The sequence below is a fragment of the Mirounga leonina genome, unplaced genomic scaffold, assembly GCF_011800145.1.
Source record: "Mirounga leonina isolate KUSES-001 unplaced genomic scaffold, KU_Mleo_1.0 Mir_176, whole genome shotgun sequence".
NCBI classification, from domain to species: Eukaryota; Metazoa; Chordata; class Mammalia; order Carnivora; family Phocidae; genus Mirounga; species Mirounga leonina.
The window spans coordinates 37361672-37380447 of NW_023270454.1; the positions used below are offsets into that span (position 1 = coordinate 37361672).

At 43.3% G+C, this 18776-nt stretch overlaps 1 protein-coding gene across 3 annotated transcripts in view; it reads right to left on the reverse strand.

Annotated features, from left to right (window-relative positions):
• Positions 1-18776, reverse strand: part of ARHGAP10 (Rho GTPase activating protein 10) — a 315853-nt gene that overhangs the window by 14420 nt on the left and 282657 nt on the right. For 2 of the 3 annotated variants that reach the window (XM_035022940.1, XM_035022942.1), the window contains one exon: positions 12307-12466. The exons of the other annotated variant lie outside the window; for it this stretch is intronic. In XM_035022940.1, the coding sequence (XP_034878831.1) occupies positions 12307-12466 (160 nt within the window). The remainder of the gene's footprint in view (positions 1-12306; positions 12467-18776) is intronic. 3 annotated transcript variants of the gene reach the window in all.

Sequence of the window (18776 nt, forward strand, 5' to 3'; positions counted from 1 at the left end):
GCTCTGGGTTCCTCTCTTTTAACACTCCGCATGCAGGTATCAGCCGGCCCATGGGGCACTAGCCTGTAGGAACTAGGAGTCAGGGATCTGATCCTCTGACTACTACTCCTGCTATGATCAGTAGTCTTTTGACCAGGAGTCCTGCATCTTCTACCAGTATCCATGAAACCACAACAGACAAATGTGGTGGCTTATAAGCAGAATAAGATTTCAGACTTCTAAGTTCTTAACATTCACATCTTTGGGAAAATGGGAGAAAATATTCAGGCCTTTTCTTTCCCCCCCCCCTTTATTTTTGGCTGTGGTTCAGAGGAGAATCCTGGTTAAAAAAAAAAAGTCTTTGGGTTAAAAACCAAAAATGATGGGTAATCTAAGAATAAAAAGCTTATTACCTGCTAAAACATAATGAAATATTTTCAGTGTTCACTCCTACCACTTCCCAAATTTAAGCATCAGAAAACATTTATATCCTTCTTCCTACTGCCCCTTTACAAATTTTTGATGAGTAGGACTGGCATGATCACAAACCACCCATTTTATTTAATGATGAGCTGCAACCAATTACAACAAAGTACCTAAGCGCCACATATTTCCTGAAAGCCAGCTTGTGGTCTGCAAAAATGGAGGCAGAAGTCGACTCTTCCTGAAAAGCTCAGAAACCACATTTACCAAAACAGAAATAAGTTAAAGGGAAGTACTAATAACTGTTTGTTTGCTAGCTTCCCAATTTCACACACTAAACTGAAAGAGCCTTCTTCTGAATGGACCCGTCTCCATTTTGAGCGCAGAAGAGCCAGTATCCGCCACCTTCTTTGAGGAGAGACATTTCCTTCTCAAATGGCAACAAGAGGGTTGCAGAAAAACACATAAAGATTTCATACTGCTAACTCAGAAGCTCATTCTTTTTTTGTTTTTTTTTTTAGATTTTTTTTTTTTTTTTTTTTTGTGCGAGACAGAGAATGAGAGACAGAGAGCATGAGAGGGGGAGGGTCAGAGGGAGAAGCAGGCTCCCCGCCGAGCAGGGAGCCCGATTCGGGACTCGATCCCAGGACTCCAGGATCATGACCTGAGCCGAAGGCAGTCGCTTAACCAACTGAGCCACCCAGGCGCCCCTCAGAAACTCATTCTTGAAAATACTTACACTGAAAGCCTATCTGGCTATTCCTAAGGCAACAGAGACGTCTCCTGTGCTCTGGTGGGGGGCGGGGGGGGGGGGGGGGGGGGCGCGGGTTGGGAACATATAAGCGGGGAGTAGAATGTGCATTTTTGGAAGTGCTGAGAGACCTCTATAAAAGTAATAATAATAATAATAAATGCACACTCTTGCTCTGGAGTCTGTATTTCAGGGAAAGACCCTGTAGATTTCGTGGTGAGCAGGAATAAACCCTCAGATACATAAAATTATGACAGTAGCTGTGTATGTATATACTTTACAGTTTATATTTATAAAATGTAACATATCAGCAATATATGCTGCTTCTGATTCAAACTGTGACCCGATCTCTTCCAATACCAGACTCTACGCTCCATGCATATTAAAAACTTTCTTGGCAGCAGAAGAGCACAAGCATTTCAGCAATGGGGGAGGGGAGTTAGGGCCGTAACTGTTAAAATTTGACAACAGCTGCACCAGTCACGGGAGAACTACTGCATCTAGTGAACATTTCTTGCACAACACAGACGGATCAGGCTTTGGGCAGTGCTTGGCAAAACAAGTGCCCGATTCTGGGCTCTTTGAGCAATGAGCATAATTTAAAATATTCAAAGGACACAGAACAGGGAGAATACATATCAAGGAAAGAAATGATGGCTTATATGAAGTGATTAAATCGCCCCCCCAACCAAGATATTTGACTCTGATTATATGATGTCAGAATCGCATCAGAAGTTTGCGTTGGAATGAAAGGTTTTAAAACCTCATTTGCAAGGTCTCCGAGCAGAAGCTAACACATTAGTGAAATGATCTTTCATTCCAGCCTCGGAAACGTACAGCCGAAGTCTAGAACGACTGTCCTGGGCAAAAGTGTTTGAAAATGTTAATAAAGACAGAAGGAAATATTGTAGATCTGTATATTATGGGAAATCTCTGTTCAAATAAATGCCACAGTTATCGCTTAAGTGCCAGAGAGGGAGAATCCCACCGTCAGCACACTGTCGGTTCCAAATGAGCATACTGAGGGGACAGCAGCAGCGGTGGGCAAACGCCTGTGACAAGACAGTCGCCCTCGTCCAGGGCTGGGCGAGGAGGCCTTCACTGCCCATTAGGAGACTTGGACGTGGACCTAGTTCACTCATCATTTACGGCCCGAGAACTACCTGTCAGGCCCCATGCTAGGCCCTGGGGACACCCGGGGGACTAGGACACCTGCTCTCCATGAGTGCCCAGTCAAGTGAGTAGAGAATGACAAGCTGATAATCATAACACAGTGTGATGACTGCCACGTAGAGAGTTGCCCAGGGTCCTTGGGGAGAACAGAGGAGGAAGCATCCAGCGATCACGCGGACCCTGGGAAGGCTTTCTGGATGAGGCGGTGTCTGCCCTGAGCTGATGCAGCCAGGGCCAACATCATCGTCACCCCTCCACACCCTAGCTCCCACGAGGCCCAGCCGCTCGCTCCAGCACTGGGCCGGACACGTACACGCCGATGCACTTAGTGGCAGCCGTGCTCCCATTTCACAGAACCTGCGAGAAGAGCATCTCAGAAAGCTGACAGGGATCTGCTCAAGGTCATGTGGGTGCTACAGCCTGTTTGACCAGACTGCACAGAGCTCACAGCCTCAGGTCCTTCTGAGTGGCTGGAACAGAATTCAAGGAGAGGAATGGAGGAGGGCGGGAGTCAGACCCACTGAGGGGGCAGGACTGTGTGCTAAAGGCAAGAGGGGGTGGCTACTGAAGGACTGTAATCACACAAATTACAAGTGCGGGAAGTGCCACCATTCCGAAGAGTGACCTGGGTTCCCAAGCCAGCTCTGGCTAATCTCCCTATGCTTTTTCCTTTTGTTTTTGGAAGCACAGAGGACACTTCTCACTAGCTAGAGGCTGTGGTAAGGAGAAGGAGAATGACCTCAGAGTGCCCGCTGGAGGCTGGTGCCCCATGACATTGTTAGCGTTGGCTGAGGGCCATCCACAACTGAAATTTGGGTAAGTATCAAGCTCCCTGGCCTCAGTTTCCTTAACGAAAATGAAAGGAATCATTAACAGGCCAAGTGGCTGTACAGCTTCAGTGGGGTGCCAGGTGTGAGGCACCCCCAGAGTGACGGGCTCTCACCGAACCCTCGATAAATGAAGCCCCTATTATGAGTATTAGGTACTTTGGAGTCAGAGGTCACTTCTGCTTTCCAGGGTTATGTCATCACAAACAAATAATTTTCTTTACCCAAAGACAACATATAAACTATTTCAAAGAGGAAGAACTGGAGATATTAAGTGGATGTCACCATTAAAAAAAGGGGAAAAAAAGTCGCTGGATGCCGTAAATGCCATATGGTATCCTGGAATGGATCCTGGAAGAAAAAGGCAGGAATGGAAGAACTAGTGAAATCCAAATCAAGTCTCTAGTTAACAGTCATGTAACCAATGTGAATTTCTTATTTTTAATAAAACTGCCATGATTCTTGGTAAGATGCTGACAGCAGGGGAAGCTGGATGAAGGGTCTAGAGGAATCCCCTGCAGTGTCTTTGTAGCTTTTCTGTAAATCTACAACTATTTCAAATAAAAATTTTAAACAATAGGTTTTAAAAAAAAAAAAACAGCCCCATATAAACTCTTTATTCATTCAAACACTAAAGACCTTTTGAAAGTAGGATCACACCCCTTGAAGACATCCAAAGCCACAAGGAAACCTTTTGCTTGGTTCAATGACAAGAAAAGATTCGTAAGGGTTACGTTTAAAAATCACCTACACTGCCCATCTTAAGGCCATTAACCTCACTTGTTGAAATGGGGTTTTAAGAAAGGTGTTTTTTCCAAAAAGATTTGTTTTATTTATAGAGGAGATTGAGGTCAGCAAACTTTGTCTGGAAAGGACCAGACAGTAAACACATTAGTGTTTGCAGCCATACAGCTGGTCTCCCAGCTCCTCCCCTCTGCCGTCATGGCTACGCCAGAGCAATCACAGACGCAACGTCAGTGACTGGGTGGCTGTGTGTCAATAAAACTTTATGTATAAAAACAGGCAGAGGTGGGCCACAGCGTGCTGACCCCGGCATTAGATGGACCAGATGAGAATCCATTTCGGAGTGGAGAGTTGGGGGGAGATGACAATGATGTTGCAAACTCCCGTGGGCCTGCAAGGCCCCTGCCCCCCCACCCCCTGTCTACACTAGCTTTGTGGCATGGGCCCCCCACTATGTGCCAGAAGCCCATCTACCAATGCCCAGGGCCTGCCTGCAGCAGAAGCGCTCCTCACCAGCTGCTCACGAGCACCTCCCATGCACGAGAGAGACAACAATATATCAAGCTAGCACACAGAAGCAGTAACTCGATCGTCCTTGAGAAAAAAGTCTTTTGCAGGAGGGGTGTGGGCCGGGACAGGGGAAAGAGCCCCACAGGAATTCATTCGAGCACACCTAAGACAAAGTCTTTTCAAGTTGGACCCGGCCACAGTGAACACGCAGTCCTCCCCTCCCGCTGTGAGGTGCTAAGGCTCCTGGCGGTTTCCCTCCTTAAGGAGAAAGGACGCCACCACCTAGTCATCCTAGAGATTACAAAGTTCACTCCACAGGTGGTCATTTTCTTGGGTTTTGCTATAAAAGAACTGTCTCAGAATTACAGCTCTGACCCATCTTTCACTCAAAGAGTGTTCCCTGAATCCCATTTTCCTTCCTTCCAGATGATTACTGGAATCAGGTAAGAGGGTTGAACTTTGGCCTGCTGGCTGAACAGAAAAGGAACTGAAGCTTCATTTCAGAAAATGATGGGGCATTAGAGGCCTCAGCATTGAGGTCTTGCGGGATAACTGACAAAAATGTTTCTAGCAGCTCAATTCTTATGTGGAAAACAGGTGCGACCTGGTGTGAGGCCCGCACATGTAACACAGGGCCTCCCAAGCGCAGCTCAAAAGGGGTACAGCAGTACTCTAAGAAATACCCTCCAGTTACTTACCAAGCTGGTTTTATGAGTTACCTATTCTAATAGTAAGCTAGCCATACCGCTCAGAATAATTCACAGAGTGGCCTGGTCCCAGTGGGCATGGCATGCCTTGGTCACGCAATATCCAAAGACCCTATTCTCAGAGGGTTCTACAAAGGGGGTTCCTACACAGAGAGGCAAGGAGAGGAACCCCAAGCGGAGTCCTCCTGGACCAACCTCTTAGGCTTCCCCAGGACCAGAGAGGTTATTTCCCTGAGTGATTTAGTAAGGAGATTCTGGAACTCATGAACCAGGAAGTCGGGCCAACCTAAACTAAGAATATCAAATTAGGTTCTCAGATGGAAGCAATCCAGACAGGTGGCATCTGGTGCTCCCAGGAGAACCGTGATTGGGTTTTATTAGATGTGATACCTTGAAACCTTACAATCCAGAGGGGCAGTTGTGATTCCCCTTTTACAGACAACTGTGCTAAGCCCTGGTTTGTTTAAATCATTTATAGAAGGCCTCCAAGGTTTTCAGAAGCAGAAGGTGGATACAAAGCCAAGCCTGTGTGACTCTCCAATCAATGCTTTACCAATCTCAACGATCTTCCACTTTACAGAGAACTCAGGAGGTCCTTGCCTTCGTTTTGATATGAAGATGCCGCCAACCAATCCATGCAGAGCAAATGATAAATTAAAACAACAAAGAACAATGAAACATAGTAATAATGAGAAGACGTAATTTGTTCTTTGAGTTAAACGGGAGAAAAGCTACGACAAAATTCCGACGTGTGTCTTAGTTTTAGGAAGTCCACTTTTCATTATGGGGCTTTGAAGCTACATGAACAATTAACATTCTGCACAGAAAATAAAACCTTCGAATTTCAGAACCTGTAGTTACAGCACAAGGGAAGACGTGAACAGGGCCACTCGAATCCAAGTACACAGTACAAATACCAAAAATGCCCTAGCAAGACACACGGGTCGTGTATGGAAGGTGGTGAGGATCATTCCCATGGAGCTGGAGAGAAGAGTCAAGGAAACAGCCAGGACCAAAACTGTACCCAAAAGAAAGGAGTGAGAGTAGACATTTGTGGTCGATGGCCAAGTATGCGGGCTCTGAGATTAGCTTCAAGTGCTCTACTGAAGCTAAAGAGAGACGACCAGATACCACGTTACTCAGAAAAAAAATTATGGATGCTGCTCTATTGTAAATTTTCAAATTTCTAAGCCTCTCAGCTCTGTTGTTGGGGAGGATGCCCTCCTCCCCAAATCTCAGCCAAAGGTGTTGGATGATGAATATGCAGCAACCAGATTCAAGTGTTTATCCCCCACAGATAATTATAAACCAAAGCCACAGGACCTAATGTGGGGGCAGAGCTCCCTCTTCAAAACAAGGGCAATGAGCGGCTGACAGCCACTGTGATCTCACTGGGTTTCAGATTCGAGGGAAACCTGCACTTCAAACAATGCTCTCATATGCACCTAGATAATTTCAATCCCTACAATACAGTAAGTCTAAGGACACCATGATCACTGGACAGACAGATCAGGGACAAACTCCACCTCTGTCCCTTATGAGTCTTGAGGCTTGGGGCAATTTTCCTCCCCTCTGTGTTTTGATTTCCCAATCTTTAAAAATGAAGATATATCTACCCCGCTGGGTTCATGTAAGGACTAAGATGAAATATCATTTATAAAGTGGCTAAAACAATGTCTAGTGGCCCCCGATAATTAACGCCCCATTGTTCTGAGAAATGCAAGAGGATAAGTATCTAATCAAGCCTTCTCTTCAGCCTCTAACCACCAGCCACTGATGAAGAGAAGCTTCTATTCCCTGTAAGTCCCCGATGCCCCAAAACAAAGTCCAGAAAGGAGCCATCCTCTGAGCATAATTTAAAAGGCTGCTTTGGGCTCACAGCCAGGGAACACACTCCTCCTGCTCACAGGCCCTATTCTTCCTTCACTTGAGCTATCTGAGACTTCAATCTTTCTGAATCCACCCAGGGACTTTGCTGCTCACTTAGGTGGGGCAGGGGGGGTGGGTGGGTGGCAGGGACTGGCTTCCAACTCACTCTTCACAGTAGCCAGCACCAGAAAGGACATCCTTCCATATGAAGGTACTAGCTCAACTAGAGACCTCAATCCATGGAACCCACCACAGTCTGTAACCAAAGCCAGCCTACAGATAAGCAGAGAAATGTGCTACACTTATTAGGATACAATCTCCCCCCTAACTACTAAAGATGCTGAAAATTCCTATGATGGACAATTCATTGCTTCCTGATCTCTTTTCAAATTTACGTAGCTTTCCTCCCTTTGCTACAAAAGCATTATGTGTTCATTTGAGTCAAGTTAGAAAAAAAAAAAAAAGCAGATGTGGGGAGAACTTTTAAGAGATAAATTCCCTATTTTCTTTTTAAACAGTAATCATAACAAGAGAGGGGGAAAATATAAGATACCAATTTCTAGGGTGAACTGACTACCCCTGGCCAAGAAGGGTTGGGAGCAGTAAACTCGAGAGGAAGCCTCCCTGAAGGGCTGGAGAAGACACAAAAAGGGCAGAAAATGAGATGAAGGGGGGAGGTGAAGACAAGGCTTCCCTATGGCTGCTATCTTCTAATTTCTAGGTGTGTGCCAAATTTCACAGAAATTTGTTAAAAACCTGTTTAAGATGATTAATTTTCTGAACCTCAGACAAATCACTCATGGTGTGTGTTGTACACTAAGCCACAAATCAAACTTAAAGGGCTCCCAGCAAAATGTGTTCATCAACTTTTCCTAAAAAGCAATCATGGAACCAACAGCCAAGTGATTTAAAATACCAAGTAGTTGTCTATGGGCAACCTTGAACTGTTTGCACAATTTAAAGGAAGCAAGTTATTTCACTGACAAGCATACAAATGGTTACCAGTGAGCGCACACAGCGTCTAGGGATGACATGCAGCACAAGGCTGTAAATGAGAGTGGGAGTCTACTGCCTAATGATTGCAAGCAACTAGCATCAAGTCTGGGTAGGCATGAAGCTGCTGTCCAAAAGCAGCTCTGGGCAGCAACCGGGAAAGATGGGTCAGGACTTACTATTCAGGATAAACTAAACCGAGCTTCTCATCAGATGGGGCAGAAGGATCTACTGCCCTTCTGGCCCGCCAGAGCACAGCGTGAGTTGTACCTTGGGATACCAACATTCCCAACCACACAGAGATATTCTATGATGCTGCCACCTTGGAGGTGGGGATGTGCTGGCAGGAAAGGGGGCGGCCCTTTTCATTTGCAATCTATGAAGGAAGCAGATAGCAATGGCTGGTATTTCTTAAAAGAGATTTTCTTTTGTGGCAGAGAACCTAAAAGGATTACTTGTCAAGAACCTGCTCTATCATTTACAACTGAAGACAATCTGTTTAGAGAAAGCCACTTTATTGAAGAAAAAAAAAAAAAAAAGACTTCGAAACATCTGAAATACCTTGACCTATGATGTAATGTCCTCCAAGGAGACTGAGCTAGCAATTCTTCACTGGCAATGAAGTCACCCGTCACCTTCCTGAGTGTACAGGTAAGTAATAGCTCCAGATTGATTGACTGCAATGAATAATCCCCACAAGTCATAAACATCAGCAGAAACCCAAGAAATCCAATTCGGCTGTATTGTTTTCTACCTGTCAGAGGCTACAGCTGTGTTTACACATTGCCTCCATCTGAATCTTGGCTGCTGTAGGTTTTCCTCTGCAAATTTGCTTTCCCGTGGCTAGGGTCATGGCATTTCTGTACAGCAGACTTACTGGGGTCCTATGTGATCCACATACATTTGTCCGTGTTTCAGGACACAAGATAAGGCAAGTTTAAGTTTTGGAATGAAGAATCACTACCCTGGTTTAAAACCAGGCAGCCCAGGTACTGCCTCCTTTTTTAAAGCCCTAGGTAAAGTTTTAATGACCCCACAGCAATTTTGGTTTCATTAAAAGGAATCTTAATCAGTATTTACACAGAGCCTACTATATTCAATACTGTACAGCTTGTGTGCAGAGGTCATGGATTAAAAAAAGAAGAAACAAAAACACCACACAATGAAAACCACATTTACAAATGCTAAGGAAACAGAAAAATGCCATAAAGAGAAAATGGTAAGATTAATTCTGTGAAATTCCTGGAGGAAGACTCATTAATCTTTATAAGGAAGACGGACCAGAAACAAAGCACAGTTGCTTAACAGACATTCAATGATATATAGAAAGAAATGAGATTTCTAAGAGGAAGGCATTTTTATAAATACATAGTATTTTATTTCCCATTTTAAGAACTATGTTAAGATCACTAAAAAGTTCAAAGAGTTATAAAACTCAATTTCTATCATCAATAATTTTATACTCTATCTTGGAGTGAGGGAAAGACAGTGTTATGGACTGAATGTTTATGTCCCTTCAAAATTTTTATGTTGAAACCCTACGCACCACCCCCCCCCCCCCGTGTCCTATTAGGAAGTGGGGCCTTTGGAAAGTAATTAGGATTCAGTGATGTCATGAGAGTAGAATCCTCATGAATGGAATTAGGTGTCCTTATAAGAGTCACAAAGCCAGCACTCCGCAAATCAGAAGCAGGCTCTCACCAGAACCTGGCATGAGGACACCCTAATCTTGGAAATTTAACCTCCAGAAGTTTTGAAGTTCACATGGTGAGTGGGTTCTAAAGTGTTAGGTCTAAGGACCTCTGTTCTCTAATGGACCTGTGGGAAATAAATTTGTCATTTATACGCCACTCAAAGTACTTTTGTTCTCACAGCCTGAATGGACTAAAATACACAAATAGGCAGACAGGCAGATAGAGACTTTGATATGAATATACAGATACACATACACCGCTTAAATATCAACTAACACTAAAAGGTAAATATTACCTAATACTAGAAGGCAATATTTTCCCCATGTCCAGCATCAGGTATAGACAGAAAGATACTGAGAATCTTCCTATAGACTACAGCACTAGAGAAAGCTTCCTGAAAGTCGAAACTAAATTAGACCCTAAAGATAGGTCAGATCGCCTTGAGCAAAGAAAGGGGGAAATAGTTCAAGCAGAGTGAATCAAAGTATGGGGGAGCCACTAAGGGGGACTTCAAGACAGCAAACACACCATCCCAGAAGAGTTTAAAAAAAAAAAAAAAAAAAAGCAAGAAGAGATATCACTCATCCTAATTATAATACTCCTCAGGGAAGCTGTTTCCAATCCACACATGCCTGGATGTGTGTGGGGGGGGGGGATGAGAGGGGCATTCTGTTGGAAATGCACACCTGGAGCCTGCCCCTCGAGCCTCAGGGTCACTCTGGGGTGGGGCCCAGCAGTGGGGGCTTCACAAGCCCTCCAGGGGATCTTGCTGAGTGCTCAAGCTTGAGACACATTTCCTCACTTCATGATAAATCTGAACTGAAATATGCTTACAAGTAAACCCTTCAAAAGATACAAAAGAAACACTCCCTATAATTAAGAGAAATATCCATTCATTTTATCCATTGCACAGGGGAAAAAAAACCCAAATTCTTGAAGTAGGAGAAAGTCTACCTTATAATACAAATCTCCTTTCCAGACTTGCTTCAACTACTTATTTTCTCTTCTCCCTTTTCGGCCTCTCTGTGTTGGAGTGCTTTCCATGACATTTTAAAATTTGTATGAATAGGAAGCTGGGGAATTCACTCCTCGTTTGATTTATGACCAAAAATATCAAGCCCTTCATGTTTCAGGCATGAACGTGCTATGAATTGAGCATTGGCTATATCATGGCTCATAATGTCACTTTCCTACAGAACCACTCTGGAAGAAGTAGGACTAACCAAGCTGCTCTCCACTATGATACACGCTTACTGAAAGAAATAATTAGAAATCTGGTTTTTGCTTTAACGCACACACATGTGCCCACATGCACCCATGCAAATTCTACCCCCCAAGGGCCCAGGATTAGATTCTTGGTTCCTATGTAACCATTGTCACTGGTGCTTGGAGTACTGAAGTGAAAAGAGAATTTTTAATCTAGAAAAAGAATAATAAAAATGACAAGCATGTTTGAGTAATAGGCAATTTAAGTCTATAATACACAGTCTCTGGCATATGAATATACATATATTACAATCTTGGGGAAAAAGATCTCATCTGGAGAATGTTTCCATACTTTGAGTTTCACTTGCAGTTTCAGTTAGATTTTCAGTCTTTAGGTCACCCCCAAATTTTAGCATACCAAAATTCTCCCAGCCTCTTTTAATACTTAATTAAGTTCATAATGATTTCATGTGAATCCAGCAGTAACTATAAAAAGCCAAGTAATGTGAGGGACACTTTCCAATTCCATTTAAAGTCCCAAGAATGCCCAGCTAGGGTTGGATGACATCATTATCTGTGATTTATTTTAGGCAACTTTGATTTAAAAAAAAATTTTTCTCTTTTAACTTTGAAGACAAGATGCCCAAATACTCTCAGGCTGAATTATAAATGTCTTTTTGGATGTAATGTGATTGACTAATCAAGTAATGGCATGTAATTAATAGTAGGGTTTTTTTTTTTTTTTTTGGTTCTCCAACCATTTATTTGAAATTTGATGTTCTTTCGATGTCCCAAACCACCACCAGTCTGCATTTATTCCACAGCTTGGTCAGCGCAGAAAGACAAACCATGTAGTCGGACCAGGTCCATGATATTGTTTGTATTAGTATTATTTGTTCTGACATACCTGAGCTGATCTGCACATGCCTGTCACTAAACCCAACTGAGAAGATAAAATCAGATATTTCATCCATCAATTGTCAAGTATGCAAGGTGTTATGGAGAAGGCAGAGAACACTAGCATAAAGCTCTTGAAAATTCAAACAACTAAAATATCATTCTACAGATAGTTTCAATAGTCTATGGATCACAATGCACGCATTCTCCTATGTCTAAAAGTTTGCCTTACTACTGAGAAAACATCCTGAGTATCTGAGTAGGACAGTAACAAATTTCCTTCATGCAATCCAAAACTGCCACAAATTAAACTCAAAATAGATATGAAAGAGCACCATCCACCTTTCCACACTGGGAACAGAGACGCTTTCAAGGAAGGCCTCCTTATGGGCCATCCTCCCTTAAGCAGTCCCACTGATTCGAGAACAGAAGTACTTAGACCTAACACTTTAGAACCCACTTGCCATGTGAACTTCAAAATGAAGGTCATGGCCCTCTTTTCCTCAGCACCAAACAGAAGCACCGCTACTTACACAGGGGATGCCCAGTCCCCAAAGCTGCCCCCATCAGCATGAAGGTGGTTTTTGTCTGGTCCAGGAGGCCTGTGGACAGCTGCAGTCGTGGGAGATGGAGAGGACAGTGAATCTAGATTCCCGGTAGGGGTGTCCTCCTTAGGAAGGTTAGCACTGTCACCTAGGGAGGAAAAAAAAGCATGAACTTCCAAACACATACTCAAAAGGGAAGAAACAGGGGCGTCTGGGTGGCTCAGTCGTTAAGCGTCTGCCTTCAGCTCAGGTCATGATCCCAGGGTCCTGGGATCGAGCCCCATGTTGGGCTCCCTGCTCAGCGGGGAGCCTGCTTCTCCCTCTCCCACTCCCCCTGCCTGTGTTCCCTCTCTCGCTGTGTCCCTGTCAAATAAATAAATAAAATCTTTAAAAAAAAAAAAAAAGGAAAAAAACAACTCCACTAATAATTATGTGGCATCATTTGATTACTCAAATCAAATGAAAACCAAAATTATACTTATAATTCACCCTGAGATTATTTGGGTGTCTTCTCTTTAAAGCTTTTGTTTTTGTTTTGAACCAAAGACACTTAAACTGAAGCATAGATAATACACAGTGAGGGGTATTTTCCCCACAGGAAAACACAATAATCAAAATCAGATCCAATGGAAGATGAGAGCCTTAATGGCAGCCACAATGACTTCCTAATCTCTAAGGTGCACAGTTATAAGTCAGTGATAACCCCAAGAATAATTCAGAGCAGTACACCAGCCCCAACGTGACCAACCTCTCCCTTTCTAGTCACCTAATGTTTCTTTAAGACATTGCCAGTCCCCACTTCGTGTGTAATAAAGTCAACAACTCTAAAGGGATCTTGTCTTCTGAGCTGGGGTCTTGGATTACAACTTAATAGTCCAATTTATTAAAATCTCAGACATAGAGAAACTTCCATTTCCCTGTGAACATTAGGGAGGATATTATAGAAGAATCAGGCGCCTGCAGTGACTGCGGGGAGGACTTTAAACCAAAACTAAAAAGCATTTTGTAAATGGGTTACATGATTTATCATTCACAGAGGACCATTTTATGGAATACGTTTAGTATCATTTGTACATATTACGAACTGGGGTGAAAAAATGGAGAAGATGGAAAAGAGAGCTCACAAGAGCAGCTGTTTTCCTCAACTGGTCTCCTTATTTTCCTGGTACTCCCACCTACCATAATGTACCAGAACAGCACCCATCAGAGCTGTGACCCTCTGGCCACATTCACAGTCCCCATCAAAATATCAACTGCTCCAGGATGCTTTGCAGAGGTAGCAATATTCTATCAAGAGGCACTGGTTTGACCTTGATTTTACAGATGATGGGTCACAATAGTAGATCAAGAAACTGCCACGAAGTAGAAGATACACAACCTGGAGGACCATACCCCAGCCACAAACAGCTTCTGGCTGATTAAACCTTCATTTTTCCTTAGTCCATTAGTCCCAGGTCTAGAAAGAGAGTATGCATGAATGCCAGGAATAGCAAGGAACTTGCCCTCAGAACACCATCTCAAATGGATTTCCAATTCTACTAACAATGAAGCACAAGAGAAATTCTGGGCTCTGATTAAGCTAGATCCCAAGATGCTAACCTTGAAAATTGATTGTATGAGATAATTCTTATTTAACTCTGACCCAGCTTACAACTCAGGCTAAGAGAGAGAATCTTAGAAATGGAGATCTAGAAAGGTTGAATTCAAGGAAGTAGGAATTACAGATGGTGGTGATGGCTGGAAAAAGGAATTCTTTATGGGGGTAGTTAAGAGGAACTACCAGGATGATCGTGGGCAGAAGATTCTGGTAAACGAGAGTTTTCTGAGCTTTTTCTTTCCTTAAGTGTGTTGTCATCGGGGAAGGTGAGAGAGAAACTGCAACAAGAGATGAATGCAACCTCTGTGGGCAGGTCTTCTCCCTGGTCTCAGTGTCCCTGTAAAGGCTTGCTCGGTGCCCATTTGCAAATGTGCAGTCTAGAATACTGTATGATTCCTCTTTTGGTGAAGTCACTTTTTCCATAGCCCTTCACCACAAAATGTTTAGCTAATTGGAGTAACTCAGCCCCAAATACATGGGTCAGACTTCAGGCAAATAAACCATAACCCACTGATAGGCCACTATGATTTCCTTTTGATTTATTTTCATTCTGGGCTACAGTCCACTTTGAAACTAAGGCTACTTCTCCTCCTGTGTCTGGATAGTTCAAATCCATCCAGTTCTGTTCTGTGAATATGCCCAAGAATGAGGGGCTGGAGCTCTAGCTTCCCCAGGAACTCCTGAACAGGTACCTACACAATAGCTGCCAAATCGGGGCTTGGCTAGAAGTAGCAAAATACGCTCAGCTCTGAGGCAGAGCAGGATCACCTCAACAGTGAGTCAGACGGAGGCAGCTTCCCAGCCGCGAGGCTGGATCCTGGCCCTCTGCTTTCTGGGCCTCATGCCCTGTCTCTAGGGCAGGGCATGACATAGCAAAAGCAGCAAATGAGAGTCTGGGACCAGTTATTCCCTGACTCATTCCTACAAGGAGAAGCCTTTCAATGAGAAGCAACTTTGGGGAAGTGGAAAGCAAGGGTCTAATGTTACTTCCAAAAGATGCCTGAAATGTTTTTGCAACCAGACACACTAGCTCATCCACAATGCCTCAGATCCTTTTCCCCAGCAGACCGACACAGCACAAACGGCCATTCAACATCTTAAATGCATTCTATTACGAGAATTTCTCTCTCCTGTCCTGCCCAACAGTAGCGATCTGAACCCTCGAGTGAAAAGAATGTTGGTAGAAGGGAATATGTTTACACAAACTGATCAAATGAAGAGATACCTCCACAAACTGATCAAATGAAGAGATACCTCACCCTACTTTCTGTGCGCACAGATTTCCTTTCTCCTTCACTGTTCCAGAATGAGCTTATCTACTTGAGCATCACTGAATTCGAGAAAGCGGGCAGAGAACATCTCAGGCACATAAACATTAAGTACTTATAACCATTTCTGAAACTTTAGTTCCCCCAAATCAAACCAGGACTTTTTAACTAGTGTGAAAATAATAAAACTTTTTCCAAAAAAAAAAAACCTCTATGTTCAAATGATTTCTGGGCTAAAGATTTTAAAGCCTATAAACTGATTTGTACTTGAGAATTAAAGTCGGATACTCTCATCGTTTCTCACCTTCCATTTCTTCTGAGTGTCACACAACCTCTTCCGTAGGTGCTACCCTTTAACAGGCACCCACAGACAGACAAATCACCTGTGAGTAACAAGGCTGTTCCGGTAAGTGAGCAGAAATAGTGCTGAAGGACTTTCATTATGAAGAGACTCCCAGAGAAGAAACTCACTAGAAACAGAACTACCACCACCTAGAAGAGAAAATGAGTTCTTCACAGCGTCCAGCTTCATTCCCACCTTCTCCACAAAGCACTTGCCAGCTACCTGTTCCGCCTCTTCTCTCCTTTCTCACAACGAGATGCAGCAAGCAAGTTTGCATTCGCTATCCTCTAATGGTTTCATGACCTGGTTTTAATTCCTCATTTCCATTATGCATTTTTTGAGGGTGGAGACCAGGCCTCAGTCTCGGTAAGCCTTAGAGGACATAATGCAGGGCCAGGCAAACCAGGAATCTTCAGGAAATACTGTGGACTCACTGCCACATGAAATATTATGAATATGGAAAGCCAGTGCCTCTAGGAACGAAGGAGGAGAAAAAAAAAATCTATAAGCCTCAAAGTATGGTTACAAAATCTGCACACGGCTTCCGATTATCATCTTCTCCCCTTTGAAGCCAGAAATATCTTTCACCTTCTTTATTCAGTCAACAAGTGTTTCCTAGGGCCCCTGGGTGGCTCAGTCGTTAAGTGTCTGCCTTCGGCTCAGGTCATGGTCCCAGGGTCCTGGGATCGAGCCCCGCATCGGGCTCCCTGCTCCGCGGGAAGCCTGCTTCTCCCTCTCCCACTCCCCCTGCTTGTGTTCCTGCTCTCGCTATCTCTCTCTCTCTGTCAAATAAATAAATAAAATCTTTAAAAAACAAAAACAAACAAACAAAAAAAAAACAAGTGTTTCCTAAGCCTCTACTTACGTACAAGGCACATCACGGCTGCTGAGTTATAAAGGTGAAGAATCAGTCCCTAACCCAAAGGTGCTCACAGTACAGTGCTGAGGACAGTAAAGACAAACACAGCAGAAGGTGGTGTCAGCCATACTATGATTTTATCAAGCAGCTTTGAGATCCAGAGAAAGAAATTTCCAAACCTGCCAGTGGTGGAGGGAGAAAGACATGGGAGTCAGGCAACAGGAAAAGGAAGAAATTACTGCCAAACTTGCAAGGGAAGAACCCCTGACAGAGCAAATATCATGGTTGAAAGCATAGAAACAGAGAATGTGGCAGTTTCCAGAGCCATGGATGGTTGGATTTGGCTGGAGAATAAGGGCAAAGGTAGAGAGTAAGAATATGAAGTGGGGCGATATATGAAACATTAAGGCACCTGATTTTGTTCCATAGGCACTGGGAAGTTATTGCAGGGGTGAAGTACTAAAGTGACAAGATCCAGAGAATGGATTCAAGAGATATTCAGTAGCACAGTCACTAGAACTCTGTGAATAAAGGTGAAGGGTGGAAGAGGAACCTAACATGACCCTCAAGTTCTTGGCTTAGGCAACAAGGCGAATGGTAGAATTATTAACTGAAATAGGGAGTAAAAAGCAAGAACAAATTGGGTGTGAGAGATAATAAGACCAGTTGTAGACATCTTGGGCTACAGGTGTCAATAAAAAATCCAGGTGAAAATACCCAGAGGAGAGCTGGTTATACAACCCCTGAGCTCAGGAAAGAGGTTGGGGACAGCTGTTTTGAGTTGAGTGTCACATAGGTAGAACTGAAGTCACGGCACTGGATGGAGGACACAGAGGAAGCGATATAGAAATGTAAGAGAACCTTGGAGAAGCCTCAGATGCAAGGAGCAGGCTTCTCCTTAAAGCAAGATTATTGGCAGTGGTGGCGCTGGCGGTGACTGTTGCTGTCGTCATGACGATAAATACGAAGTGTGATTTTGCAAATATTTAGGATTCCCTCACAGGCATATGTTTTCATAAAAAGTGGGCAAAAAAGCATGCAAGAGGACATGCCTTTCATGATGGCTACTACATTTCACTATTTAGTCTGATTTTTTTTTTTTATGACCCTGAGGACATGAAGTGTTTTACTTTCATGATAGACTGAAACTTCAAAGACTGGCAGAAAACTAGAGCAAGAAGAGGAAACAAGAACTTGATAGCTGTACCATATCTAACAATGCAGAGAACGTTCATCTCGTTTATTTGTTTTCTTTTTTTTTTTATTATGTTATGTTAATCACCATACATTACATCATTAGTTTTTGATGTAGTGTTCCATGATTCATTGTTTGCGTATAACACCCAGTGCTCCATGCAGTACGTGCCCTCTTTAATACCCATCACCAGGCTAATAGACGGATAGACTTTTACGCTAGTAGTTGAACTTTCTTGTTCTGATGATGACAAATGATTCTCCCTACTCATCTCTGGTCATTTCATGTAAGTGGAAGTGCTTCTGCATTGTTGGAGGGAACAAGGCTTTGAGTTTCCCCTTCCATTTCATTCAATTCCTTCTTGTCTTCCTCTCAAATATACTTCCTAACTGTTAAGAAGTCAGGGATAGTTCCCTTTGAATCTCTTCCCTGCTGTTTTCCACGTTAGCCTAAAATGTGTGCATCCATTAAAGAACCACAGAAGTTTCAGGTTATTCCTCAGAAATGAATTGTCTCCACAGCAACAAGAATATTCCATGTTTTTCTCTCTTAAACATCCTGCTTTATGTATTAGAAGTAAGGAAGAAAAGGAAAGTGGGACAGAAAAAAAGGAAAGAAAAAAGCATAGAAAGAGAAGATCCAGTGTACTATCTGAACTTCATTTTCTAGTGAGCCTCACAGTTGTGCATCTGGGCTCATTGGAAGGCAACCGCAGACCACACCTACATCTCCACTGACACACACGTACACCCCATGTCAGGTTGGGGAAATCGTAGGTACTTCTAAATATCAAACAGTTCATCACTAGGATCAAAGAAGCACTTACTGAGAACAAAGTAACTGCACTTATAACACCACGGCAACACTCTTACAATAAAGGCTGGTCAGGAAATTTCCACTCAAGAGGGCAATGAAATTTTAAGTGGAAACCCACCCTTCCCTCCCACATACGCTGTCACCACCACCACCAACAAAATGATAAAATAATATTTTTAAAATAAATAAAAAGCTATAACTGCACTCCACATTTTGTTAAACCTATCTGTGAAACAGAAGGGGAACATAGTTTCAGAGGTCAGTGGGAGCATAAACCAAAGGACTACTGGCTCTAGGACCTATGGAAACCAGCAGAACCAGACAGACATTTAAATCCTGTGATGTCCCAAGTACCTATAATCCACCAGGCATGGGGCAAG